Source organism: Bos indicus, chromosome 19 (assembly GCF_029378745.1).
Source record: "Bos indicus isolate NIAB-ARS_2022 breed Sahiwal x Tharparkar chromosome 19, NIAB-ARS_B.indTharparkar_mat_pri_1.0, whole genome shotgun sequence".
Taxonomy (NCBI): Eukaryota; Metazoa; Chordata; class Mammalia; order Artiodactyla; family Bovidae; genus Bos; species Bos indicus.
In genome coordinates, this window is record NC_091778.1 from 46,467,376 (window position 1) to 46,480,340 (window position 12,965).

The 12,965-nt window shown below is 44.5% G+C and overlaps 1 protein-coding gene across 6 annotated transcripts in view; it reads right to left on the bottom strand.

The window, feature by feature from the left end:
* Positions 1-336: 336 nt before the first annotated feature.
* The window catches only part of LYZL6 (lysozyme like 6), a 30,266-nt gene continuing 17,637 nt past the window's right edge, over positions 337-12,965 (bottom strand). For 5 of the 6 annotated variants that reach the window (XM_070773669.1, XM_070773668.1, XM_070773667.1 and 2 more), the window contains 4 exons: positions 4,383-4,616; positions 3,282-3,440; positions 2,289-2,367; positions 337-707 (listed from right to left, as the gene is read on the bottom strand). In XM_070773669.1, coding sequence (XP_070629770.1) covers positions 638-707; positions 2,289-2,367; positions 3,282-3,440; positions 4,383-4,521 — 447 coding nt within the window. In that variant the 5' untranslated portion in view covers positions 4,522-4,616 and the 3' untranslated portion in view covers positions 337-637. Of the gene's footprint in view, positions 708-2,288; positions 2,368-3,281; positions 3,441-4,382; positions 4,617-7,805; positions 10,695-12,965 lie in introns of those variants that run through there. The other variant, XM_019980733.2, reaches the window with a different exon arrangement.

Below are 12,965 nucleotides of genomic sequence, written 5' to 3' on the forward strand. Positions count from 1 at the left end.
ACTTCAATATATCAGAACTTTAGCCTCACTCATTACCTACTTCTGAGCTCTTTTACTTCAAAAATAGTTGACCTTAGAGGAATAACTTGCATCTTGATATTGTTTCAAACCAACAACTACAGATTTTATTATCTATTTCATTATTCTTGCATTCATTGTATGTGTCCATTTATTCATTGTATCCATTGTTCACAGATGTCTCTGCTTCTCCAGCTGGATTATGAACACCACATGAACAACAGTTACCATTTATCATCCTTCTTCTTGTACCTAGCACACACTCATAATCTATTAGGTACTCAAATATAGGTGGAATTAATCATGAATAAATTAACACATTCTTTGCACAAGGAATGGTTTAATAATTCCAAAAAAAAAAAAAAAAAAATAGAGAAGCTTCTTTCATCGTGGTCTTCTTGGTTTGCAAATGACAGTCAGGAACCAGGGACCTGGGCCTGGATGGGAACAAGGAGGAAGCCCTAGAAAACCATTTATTCCTGGGGCTCTGGTCAGTTTTATTTGTAAATGGGAAGGGAAGAAAATAACATGAAGTGGAGGCAAGAGGAAGAAGAATTGAAGAATTCCCGAGTGAGGAGAGGAGTTCTGGAATGACTCCACCACAGGCCTACTCCCTGCCTCATGCCAGGTGACAGCCTGTCATCCAGTAGGAGAGGGGCCGGCCAGCACAGTGCAACCTCCATTTTACCCTATGAAGAGAAAGAAGAGTGGTTCTTGCTCTCTACTTAGCAGCTGCTTCTTAACACCTGACCCAGCGTTACGTGAGTTTTCCATACAGAGCAACGCCCAGAAACCCCTTCATTCCCAGCTCTCTACTGGGTCCTCCTGTGGCCCCTCTGATTCTTCCTTTAATTTCTGTCATCCATAGTGTTTGCTCTTTCCCCCTACTTAGTATACTTCCACATTTTCAAATCCTCACCTCCTTCTGAAGGGGGAGAGCACTTTTTTGCAGGGCTGAGAGTTACTAAAAAAAAAAAAAAAAATCCCAGGTGTAACTATTGACTTTCCCTTCAGAAAGGGTCAGCCCTAACAGTCATCAATGCCCCCTCCTCTCTCTCTCTCTTCTTTTGATAAAGTTGCTATGTGCATTCATTAAAAAAAAAATATTTATTTGGCTCTGCCGGGTCTTAGTTGTGACATGTGGGATATAGTTCCCTGACAAGGGATTGAACCTGGGCCCCCTGCTTTGGGAGTGTGGAGTCTTAGCCACTGGACCACGAGGGAAGCCCCAGTGCCCCTTATTTTGCATGGTGTTTTTGGAGCATTCAGGCTTCCCTGGTGGCTCAGATGATGAGGAATCCGCCTGCAATGCAGGAGACCCAGGTTCAATCCCTGGGTAGGGAGGATCCCCTGGAGAATCGAATGGCAAACCACTCTAATATTCTTGCTTGGAGAATTCCATGGACAGAGCAGCCTGGCGGGCTACAGTGTGTGGGGTTGCAAAGACTTGGACATGACTAACACTTCACTTCACCTTGGAGCATGCAAGGCACTTAACTCCTGTTTTCAGTTTCCGGTAGAGGCAGCCATTTACATTGTTTATATATGCAGTTTGAGGCTTAGAAATGTTAAATAATCAACTCAACATCCACCATAGTTAAGCTGGATCTGCAACACTCATCCAGCTGATGAACAACTCTCTTTTTTATAGAAATGTTGCTGCCAGTTATGGAGAGAGGGTCCCATGGTAGCCATGTTTATGTTGCTTAATTGCTTCCATCCCGACAGCTGAATGGAGGCGGGTCACCAGGTCCAAGTTGAACCTAACAGACCCTCTGTCTGGATTAGGACTGAGCCTCACGGGTCTGTATGGTCATTTAGGACATTAGCCCATAGATTCAGGGCAGACATAGTCTGTCTGGTGGACTGTGGATTAGAGAAAGCTGGTCTGCAGAGGGAGTAGTGAGGCCAAGGCACCAAGAAAAGCAGAAACCTGCCCTGCTTCCATCCCTTTCCTGAGGCCTAACTGCCCCCCTCGTGTGGGCCCAGCAAGACACCTTGTCCTCTCAGCATAAATCCACCCCTCCCCACACACACACCCTACTCCCGGCTAGCTAAAGTCATTCTGTTACTGCAACCAAAAGAGTTTTGCTGAATATAGCATCAGAGAAAGAGCTAGATAGATCCCAGCTGCTACTAAGACAGAGTTCCTGCCGCAGCCCCCATTTTTCTAGACTGTAGAGAAAGTCCTGACCTACTGTCCCTTTCTCTGTCACCACATCTTTCTAAAGGCTCTGCCCACTAACTTCGTCCCAAAGTGACCTCCTCACCAGTTCTTCATGCCCCCAGCTCCGGACACAATCTTTTTTGCACAGTTGATAATTGCGAGAAGATTGGGGCTCAGCAGTTCTGAAAGAAAGGGAGAAAGAGAATACCCATGAAAGTGCCAGGGACAGTCCCAAAGACTGGCTCTCCCTGCGAGGCACCTCCCACCCAGAGGCTGAGAACTTCCAGTCGAGGCATGGCCTCCCTCTCAGAGGCCCATCTGGACATCCATACAATGGCTGGTGGAGGTTGGGGGTGGCGGGGGAGTAGGGGCAGGAGGGTCAGGAGGACAGATATTTGAGTGTTACTGCCATACTCTCTAGTGGATGGTGGTTCACCCCAAGTGTGGAGGTTTCTAGGGAAAGAAAAAGGCAAAACAGGCTGCAGAGACCAAAGTGAACTCCTGCCTAGGGAGCGCGGCTCTTCAGGTGAAGAGCCGAGGGCCATTCATCAGAGTTCAAAGGAGGAGATGAGGTCTCCTCCTCATCACAGAGTCATGGACCTGTGGAATCTTCTGGACTAGCCCTGAGGTGGGGACTTTGCACTTGACCTTCGGTCAGACCATTAGGCAAAGACAGCACTATTTGCTGGCAAGAGCTGAGCCTTCAGGGCCATTAGTGTGGCATCTGGCACTGGTTCTATGAGCCTCAGTTTGCTCATCTGTAAAGTGGGGATCATATTAGTCTCTATCATATAGCAAGTTGGGTAAATGAGCCATGTGTGCAAAGTACTGAGTATGTAATACACTCAATAAATGTTGGCTGCTGTACTGCTCTGCTCTACTGACTGTGCAGAGCCTTTCTGCATCCTGAAAGCACCCTGCAGAACCTCCTGTGGGCATCCAGGAACACAGTCTAACCCCCTGCTCAGTAAGGAATTCCCTGATTCCTTGAGCCATCCCTCTGGGGGCGTTCCCAGGCTGTGCATGGGAAGGGAAGTCCCGTGAGTAGAGGCTGGTCATCTCTCTCACCTCTCCCACCCTGGGGCCCTTGCCAGACCTTGACAGTCCACTTGGCAATTGTTTTCCGTGTGACTCTGGTAATCGTTGCACCAGTAGTGGCTGTTGATCTGGAAGATGCCATAGTCAAAGCTGCCATCTGTGTTTTCATTTACCTTTGTTATGTTGAAATCACTCTCTACGAAAGCCAGGCACAGCCCTTAGAACAGGGAGAAGAGGGTTTTCAGAGGGGGTGGCCAAGCTGAGGGAGAAGGAAGATGGAGGAGAAAGGGATGAGGAATCGGAAGAAAGGAGCAAGGACTGAGAGGCTAGATGGGGCTGGCAGGCCAGAAACATCCATCAGCTTCTCCTCTCATTTTTCAGTCCGTTCAGCCAGCCACCCATCAGTACAACCACTCATGCATCCATCTGTCCATCCATCCTTTCTGCACTTAATGATCACCTGCTGTGTGCCAGAAACTGTGCAAAGCTCAGAGAGGGACATTTAGCTGGGTCAAATGCAGATACTGCCTTCAAGGAGCCTATAGAGTAAGAATGAAACTATGGACCTAAAAAACCCACAAGGCAAAATAAAAGGAGAGAGTGTTGTAAGGCAGATATACACAAATTCTGGGCCAAAAGGAGCTATCTCTATTGAGGAGCGGGATAGAGCCTTTGCACAGGCTGTTCGCTCTGCCTGGAATGCTCTTCCTCCAGATGTTTGGGGGACTGGATCCTTTTTTCTATTCAGCACTTCTCAAAGTCACCTCCTCAGAGAGGCCTTCCTTGACTTCCCCTTCTACAACAGTGTCACCCATCACCCCCCCTGACTTATTCTTCTGCATAGCATTATCACCACCAGGAAGCACTTCATGTATCTGTGTGTATGTTTCTTGCTGCCTCTTCCCCTAGGATGTGAATACTGTAAGAAAAGGAGCTATGTTGAAGTCTGCACCCCCAGCACCTAAAATCATTCCTGGGACATAGTAAGTGCTCAGTTAATAATGGTTGAACAAATATGGAATGTTGGGAAAGACTTCTTGAAAAGGGCTGCTTTGTTCACTTGACTTTGAAAAAACAAATAAGAGAAGAAAGAAAGACGGCCACTGAGGGCACGACCATGGGAGGAGGAAGGAGGAGGGAGTGAGAAAATGTCACTCACAGTCAGTCAGGGAGTAGCCCTCAAACCCATCCAAGTCCTCCTGGTGCAGCACCTTGGCCAAGTCACAGCGGCCAATGAGGCTGGCTTGATTCACAGCAACGAGGCAGCTGGCCAACGAGATGAGCAGTGGGCTTGTCATCCTTGGAGGGGAGGAGGCACGGTGGAGGGTGAGAGGTGGAGGGCCTGTGGGTCCTGGAGTCTCCCAGACTGCCTGCTGGTCTTCTCCTGGGGAATCTGGAGAGGGCAGCCAAATGTCCTCACTCACTCACTGCTCCCCTCCTGGCTATTTCTCTTTCCTTTCATGTATTATTCTATAAACACTTTTTTTTTTTTTTGGTCTCCTGTTTGGTTTTTTATTCCCAATTTAAAATTAACAGAGCTGGGGCATGTCAAATAGACATGTGAGCTGGCCTAAAGGGGTACCCACTAGCCAAATCTGGAATAACATTTTTGAGGTAACAACTTTACTGAGATATAATTGACAATATATAATTCATACACTATACACTTAATTCAGTCAAAGTGTGTAATTCAATCATTTTCAGATCGCAGAAAATCATTTTCAGAATGCAGTTCTGTGTGACCATCACCACAGTCAACTTTATACTGTTTTCATCGACCCAAAAAGAAACCTCATATCCATTAGTTGTGACTCCCTGTTCCACTTCCCTCCAGACTCTGGCAACCACTAACCTACTTTCTGGGCTTCCCAGGTGGAGCTAGTGGTAAAGAACCTGCCTGCCAATGCAGGAGACATAAAAGATGCAAGTTCGATCCCTGGGTGGGGAAGATCCCCTGGAGGAGGGCATGGCAACGCACTCCAGTACTCTTTGCCTGGAGAATCCCATGGACAGAGGAGCCTGATGGGCTACAGTCCAGAGGGTCTCAAAGAGTGGGACACAACTGAAGTGACTTAGCATGCATGCATGCAATCTTTTTATTTCTATAGATTTGCCTGTTCTGAGCATTTCATATATATGAAGTCATACGATATCTGGTCTTTTGCATTTGACATCTTTCACTTAACATAATGTTTTCAAGGTTCATCCATGTCATAGCATGTACCAGTATTTATTCCTTTTTCATGGCTGAATACCCTGGAGAAGGAAATGGAGGCCCACTCCAGTATTCTTGCCTGGAGAATCCTGTGGATGGAGGAGCCTGGCAGGGCTACCGTCAGTCCATGGGGTCACAAGAGTTGGGCATGACTGAGTGACTAAACCATGGCTGAATAATATTACATTGTATGGATATATCACAATTTGTTTATGTATTCATCAGTTTGTGGACATTTGAGTTGTTTCTATTTTTCAGTTGTTAGGAATAATGCTCCTGTGAACATTCATGTACAAGTTTTTGTGGACAAATATCTACATTCCTATGGATATATACCAAACAGTGGGTCACATGGTGACTTAAAGTGTAAACTTTTGAGGAATTGCTAAACCTCCAAAGTGGCTGTACCAATTTACATTCCAATTAACCATGTATGAAGATTCCAGCTTCTCCACATCCTCACCAATACAGTTATTAACTGTCTTTTTGAGCAAAGCTATCCTAATGGGTGTGAAGTGGTATCACATTGTGGTTTTGATTTGCATTTGCTTGATGGCTAATAATGTTGATTGTCTTTTCACATGCTCATTGGCCATTTGTATGACTTTGGCAAAATGTCTTTTCATATCCTTTGCCTACTTTTTCAGTTGGGTTTTTGTCTTTTCATTATTGAGTGGTAAGTGTTCTTTATATATTCTGAACCTTATCAGATATGTAATTTGCAAATATTTCCTCACATTCTATGGGTCACTTTTCACTCTCTTGACAGTGTTTCTTGGAAACACAAAAGTCTTAAATTTTGATGAAGACTGATTTATATATTTTTTTCTTTTGTTGCATGTGCTTTGGTATCATATCTGTGAAACCAATGAATAACGGATTCCATGATAATCTAGAACAATTTGGCCATCAAAATAAATGATAATTATTATCTGTGATAACTTTCACTCTATCAAATGATGATAACCCATTGAGTGAGATAGGAATCCATGAGTTCATAACAGTAATAGATAGACAAATAGGTTCATAATGGGAATCAAGGGGCGGGGGCTCTTTCTGACAAGAAAATGCTGACTGATAAATGCGGAGGTAGGCATGAAGTTGAAAAATCACCATCCTGAAACCATCATAGATTGATCTGAGCAAGAAAGAATCAACAGTGGGTGCTAAATCAGAGGGAGTGGGAAGCTTAGTGAAGAACTGAGTATGTTCATGGTCCTAACGTGTCTCCCCACAGATTGCATCTTAGTTGCCTGAGAAAAACAGTCGAAAAACAGTGGAGAAACCAGACAGCATTTTGACTTCAGTCACATTGAGTGAAGTAAGTCAGAGAAGGAGAAGTATCTTATGATACCCGTTATATGCAGAATCTAAAAAGAAATGATAAAAATGAACTTATTTACAAAACAGATACAGATTGACAGACTTAAAGAAAGAACTTATGGTTACCAGGGGGGAAGGATGGGGGTGGGATGCAGAAAGGGATAATTAGGGAAGATGAGATGAACATATACATACATACACACTGCTATATTTAAAATGGATAACCATCAAAGACCTACTGTATAGCACAGGGAACTCTGCTCAATGTAATCTGGACAAGAGGGGAATCTGGGGGAGAATGGATACATGTCCCTTTGCTGGAAATGGAGAGGAGGAAGGGAAAACATCTTGCCCTGTGATCATACTGCTGCTATCTTATTTAGACCCTAAGTCGTGTTCAACTCTTTGCAACCCCATGGACTTAGCCCATCAGGCTCCTTCATCCATGGGGTTTCCCAGGCAAGAATACTGGAGTGGCTTGTCCTTTTCTCCTCCAGGGGCTCTTCCTGACTCAGGAATAGAACCCATGTCTCCTGCATTGGCAGGCGGATTCTTGACCACTACACCACCTAGGAAGCCTCGTGTATGTGTGTGGGTTTCCTTAACTAGGTGTATGTTCCTGAAAGTTCCTCCATCCACTGGCTTCATGAGTCTGGCAGTTTCTTGGACAAGATGGCTACCCTGACAGTCTGTCTTCTCACGAATGTTTTATTCTGTCTCCTGATACTCACTCCTTAGCAGCCTGAGCTTGGGACCATTCTTTTGCTTCTCTCTCCCACCCTACAGTTGCCAGATTTAGTAAATAAAATCACAGCATGTCCCATTATGTTAGAATTTCAAACAAACAATGGCTATTTTTTTGGTATAAGTGTGTCTCATACAACCTTACTTGGCCCTGACTCAGTAGGATCCTTCAGAGACAGATATCACTGAGCTTTAGAAAGCAGGGAGCTCCATCTCTGCCCCTGAAAGCCCCTCTTGGGGTTCTCCAGGGAAGACAGTGGTTCGGGCAGGTACACCCCAACCCCCCCTCCCGAAGCTTACCTCTCTCCTATCCCTCGCTGACCCCAGGTCCCAGCCTGCCCAGGGCTTTCCGTGAGAATCTATAGAACAAAGCCTTTTGAGTGGGAGCCTCCTCTTCCTCATGGACTATCCTTTAGCCCCGCCCAGCTTACTGCTCTCCATGTTCCAAAGAAGATGGGAGCCCTCAGTCACCCCTGCCTTCTGGAACCCCAGTTCTGTGATGTCATCACTCTCCTGGAAATACTCTGGTCTTAACCTTGCAAACTGGCTCAGTCTTGAGGCCAATCTTGAGGCAGAAGCGGCAGATGGGCCTGGAGGGATTGGTGACAACTGTGATGAGGACCACTGGTGGGACAGGGTAGAGAGGGCGCGAGAGGGCGCACCACCCCCCTTCCCTTCTGGGCACAGTAACACCTTTGAGGGAACTCCTTCCCCCATGGGTTTTAGGCGGTCTGCCGGTCTCAGGGCCCTGCCCTCCAGGTGAGAGGGTTTGTTCACGCCCCAAACCGTGTATCTTGAACTGAAACTAAGTGGCGAGGCTCAGCTTCTCACAGGAAGCCTTCAGGTGTGGGGCCTGAGACTGCTTGGAATCTCATGGATACAGCCCATCTGAGAGAATAAGCGTCCTTGAACAGGGAGCAGAGTCCAGACAGGACTCTTGTCCCAGCATCCACCACTTCTGCAGCCTAAACTCACTTTTGCCCTCACTGCAACCCTGTGATTCAATAAATGTCCTTTCTTGTATAAACACATTTGAGTTGAGTTTCTGTCACCCATACAACCAAAAGAGACCTGCTTAGTACAGGTAGGATGGAGTTAACCATCCATGGAATGGTGACCTGACAACCTGTCACCTCCCCATGAAGGACACACATCTGAGTGTCATTTGTCACCAAGGAAGTCTGGGAGACATTTCCACCAACTATAGCAAAAAGGAAGGGCTTCCCAGGTGGAGCTAGTGGTTTAAAAAAAACACAAAAAACACTTGCCTGCTAATGCAGGAAACATAAAAGACAAAGATCTTGGGTTGGGAAGATCCCCCAGAGGAGGGCGTGGCAATCCACTCCAGTATTCTTGCCTGGATAATCCCATGGACAGAGGAGCCTGGCAGGCTACAGTCCATGGGGTTGCAAAAAGTCAGGCATGACTGAAGCAACTTAGCAGCAGAAGCGTAGCAAAAAGGAGGCAAGAGAAAGTTTTGTTACTGATGCTCACTTCACCCTTGAGACAGAGTGATAGAGTCTACCAGAAAGGAAGTAGGAGGAGTTTTCTAAGTGGGCAGTGATGCCCTGTACCCTCTGTCTCTGGACTTGTCTCCCTACCGGGGCAGCAGCGCATTGCATCTTGGGATGTAAAGACAGCAGAAGCTCTCTTGTTGTTGAGTCACTCAGCTGTGTCTGACTCTTTTCGACCCCATGGACTGCAGCACGCCAGGCTTCCCCATCCTTCACCATCTCCTGGAGCTTGCTCAAACTCATGTCCATTGAGTCAGTGATGCCATCCAACCATCTCATCCTCTGTCATCCCCTTCTCCTCCTGCCTTCAATCTTTCCCAGCATCAGGGTCTTTTCTAATGAGTTGGCTCTTTGCATCAGGTGGCCAAAGTATTGGAGCTTCAGCATCAGTCCTTCCAATGCATATTCGGGACTGACTGTCTTTAGGATTGACTGGTTTGATCTCCTTCAGTCCAAGGGACTCTCAGGAATCATCTCCAGCACCACATCTTGAAAGCATCAATTCTGAAGCTCTGGTGGAGGTTGAACCCTGGGAGGAGGGCATTCTCTGGGTATCACTTTATGCAGTACCATTTGTGGCCAAAACGGATGACCCAGATAACTTCAGATGATCCAAGTAACCTCACCTGTGCAGAATTAGAGCCCTGGGTGACAGGAAAGGCTTCCATAGTCCAGGACCACATGCTGGAAATTGGACCTGCAGGCGAGGGTCTCCTTGCAGCATGAAGTCTTAGAGGAAATGATGGCAGCACTCAGAAGGGGACCATAGGGACTCTCCAGCCCCACTCACTCCCAACTGTGGTACACATGAGCCCTGGATGGATTCCTACCCATTCAAGGAACTGGCACATCCAACCTGGGACCCTTGAATAAAGTCTGGAAGTTGTAGCCTGGGGTAAGAAGACACGGTCTCCACATATCACTTGTCTAAATAAACATGTTCAAGTTATAAATCAAGCAACTTCAGTTTCACTTTTCACTTTTATGCATTGGAGGAGGAAATGGCAACCCACTCCAGTGCTCTTGCCTGGAGAATCCCAGGGACAGAGGAGCCTGGTGGGCTGCCATCTATGGGGTCGCACAGAGTCGGAGTCGGACATGACTGAAGCGACTTAGCAGCAGTAGCAGCAGCAACAAGCTGTTAAGTAAAATATTTTCTATCCTCATATTCTGACAAACATTCCTTTAAAAGAATAAAATTTTAAAATGTGTATAAAGCTATGTGTGTGTGTGTGCTCAGTTGGGTCTGAGTCTGCGGATCCAGGGACTGTAGCCTGCCAGGCTCCTCTGTCCATGGAATTTTCCAGGCAAGAATACTGGAGTGGATTGCTATTTCCTACTCCAGAGGATCTTCCTGACCCAGGGCTCGAACCATGTCTCTTGCATCTCATGCATTAGAAGGTGAATTCTTTACCGCTAATGTTGCCTGGGAAGCCCATATGAAGCTACAGCCCATTATATTAATATATGACTGAAGTTAGCAAAATGCCCAAGGTCAATGAATTTAACTTTTATTCCACATGTCTGGAAGCTCTGTTAATGGACTAATAATGTTGGGATGAATAATAAGTGTATACATAATTCATAAAGGATTAAAACTTTCATGAAATTTATTTTCTTATCTTCCTTTCAGCACAAACACTAGTTATATTTCTATGATCAACTTTTAAATATATTTAAGAATTAAAAACATAATTATATTCAAAGTACATAATTTAAAATATATTTTCATCAAAAATATAAATTTAGGTAAAAAATGTACTAATTTTTTCTGTTTTCCAAAATGTTAGTTTCTTTAAAATATTAAAAAGTAGCTAATAATTTGAAAGTCAAGGGTTTTCCTGGTGGCTCTGTGGTAGAGAATCCACCTGCCAATGCAGGAGACACGGGTTCGATCCCTGGTCCGGGAAGATCCCACATGCTATGGAGCAACTAAGCCTGTGCACCACAACTACCGACCTGTGCTCTGCAGCCTGGGAGCTGCAACTAACGAGCCTGTGCACCACAACTAGTGAACCCCCACACCCTAGAGCCTGTGGTCCCCAACAAGAGAAGCCACCACAATGAGGATTCTGTGCATTGCAACACAGAATCCTCATTGTGGTGGGGGTGGTGAGAGTAGCCCCCACTTGCCGAGACTACAGAAAAGCCCGAGCAATAACAAAGACGCAGCACAGCCAAAAATAAATACATAAATAAAAGTATTTTCTTAAAAGTCAAAATGCAAATTAGAATGAATGTATATTAAATTTTTATATCAAAATTACAGAGATCCATTTTATTTTACTCTTTCAAAGTTTAACTACACTTTACTAAGTAACTTTGAATTTTAATATTTAAATTTTATTTAAATTATAAATGTAATTTAAAACTTAAAGTAACTTTTCAAATTAAAATGTTAAAATTCATAAGTCTGGCATTTAATGTCCATCTTGTTGCCAATGTAAAGAATTAGTATTATATTATGTCTAAAGTCTAGACATATATGAAAACGTAAGAGTAATGTGTAATGTGAGTTTTGCAATATTACAAACATTTCCTCAGCTTTTTACAGCTGAGGTAAATATTGTACTAATTCATGGATACTTCCAGAACCAAGAATAGGAACACAAGAATAAGAAACTGTACACTCAGCACTACTAGCAAATGATATCTCATTGTGTTCAAATCTATTGCCTTCAGGCTACCTGAGAGGAAAGCTCTGAAGAGTTAATTTACTAGTCTTTTCTCTTACCTAAATACTTTCCCGCTCAAAGCCTCTCTGAAGTTCATAATAGTGCCTAGCAAGAGCCATTAAGCTTTCACCAAAACATAAAACAGGAGCTATACTGTAACATTCAATAACGTTTTAAAAATGGTCCATATAAAAATATCTTTAAAAAAAAAAAAAAAAAGGCTGTTGTCACACACTTGGAAGTCCTCCAAATCCTGAGCAGAAAGGCATGCGGAAAACGATGAGACCAAAAAGGATGATGTGGATGACAAAGATCAGAGACTTAACCTGGGACAAAGGTAAGTGAGCTGAAAAAGGTGAGTTTGCAGATCTGACGTGAAAAGGCAGTCACAATGAGACATATTCAAACATATGTTCATAAGACTGAATTTTAAAAATTATTTACTTATTTTTGCGCTAGGTCTTCACTGCGTGTGTGGGCTTTCTCTAGTCGCAGCGAGTTGGGGCTACTCTCTGGTTGCAGTGCGCGGGTTTCTCATGGAGGCGGCTTCTCCTGTTGTGGAGCACAGGCTTTAGATGCACGGGCTTCAGCAGTTGCTCTGTGGCATGTGGGATCTTCCCAGACTAGGGATCAAACCTGTGTACCCTGCATTGGCAGACGGATTCTTATCCACTGGACCACCAGGGAAGTCCAAGACTGAGTTTTTTATTCTATATTTAGGCTGTACTTCTTCCCTAGTGGCTCAGATGGTAAAGCCTCTGCCTACAATGCAGGAGACCTGGGTTCCATCCCTGGGTCGGGAAGATCCTCTGGAGAAGGCAATGGCAACCCACACTAGTACTCTTGCCTGGAAAATCCCAAGGATGGAGGAGCCTGGTAAGCTATAGTCCGTGGGGTCACAAAGAGTCAGACACGACTTCACTTTCACTTTACCCCAAAGAAAGTATACCTTCTCAAATAACTTCAGGAATAGTTACAAAACTGATTATAAACTAGGCTAAAACTATTACCTCAAATTGTCCCAAAAGGAGGAATTATATCAGCTCCATACTCTGGCTACAATTTAAAAACCTCAATTTCTTATAACTTTAAAAGAAAAACATACACAGACACACATACACTTTTTCTCCCCTGAATAATTATTGGGTCACTGGCAAATTATTAGTAAAATCTGGAGTAACAGCTTTCTAAAATGAAAATGACATTAATATATCGTGTTTGAAATTTATTTAGAAGTAAATTCATAGTCTTAACTGCTTTCATTCAAGTAA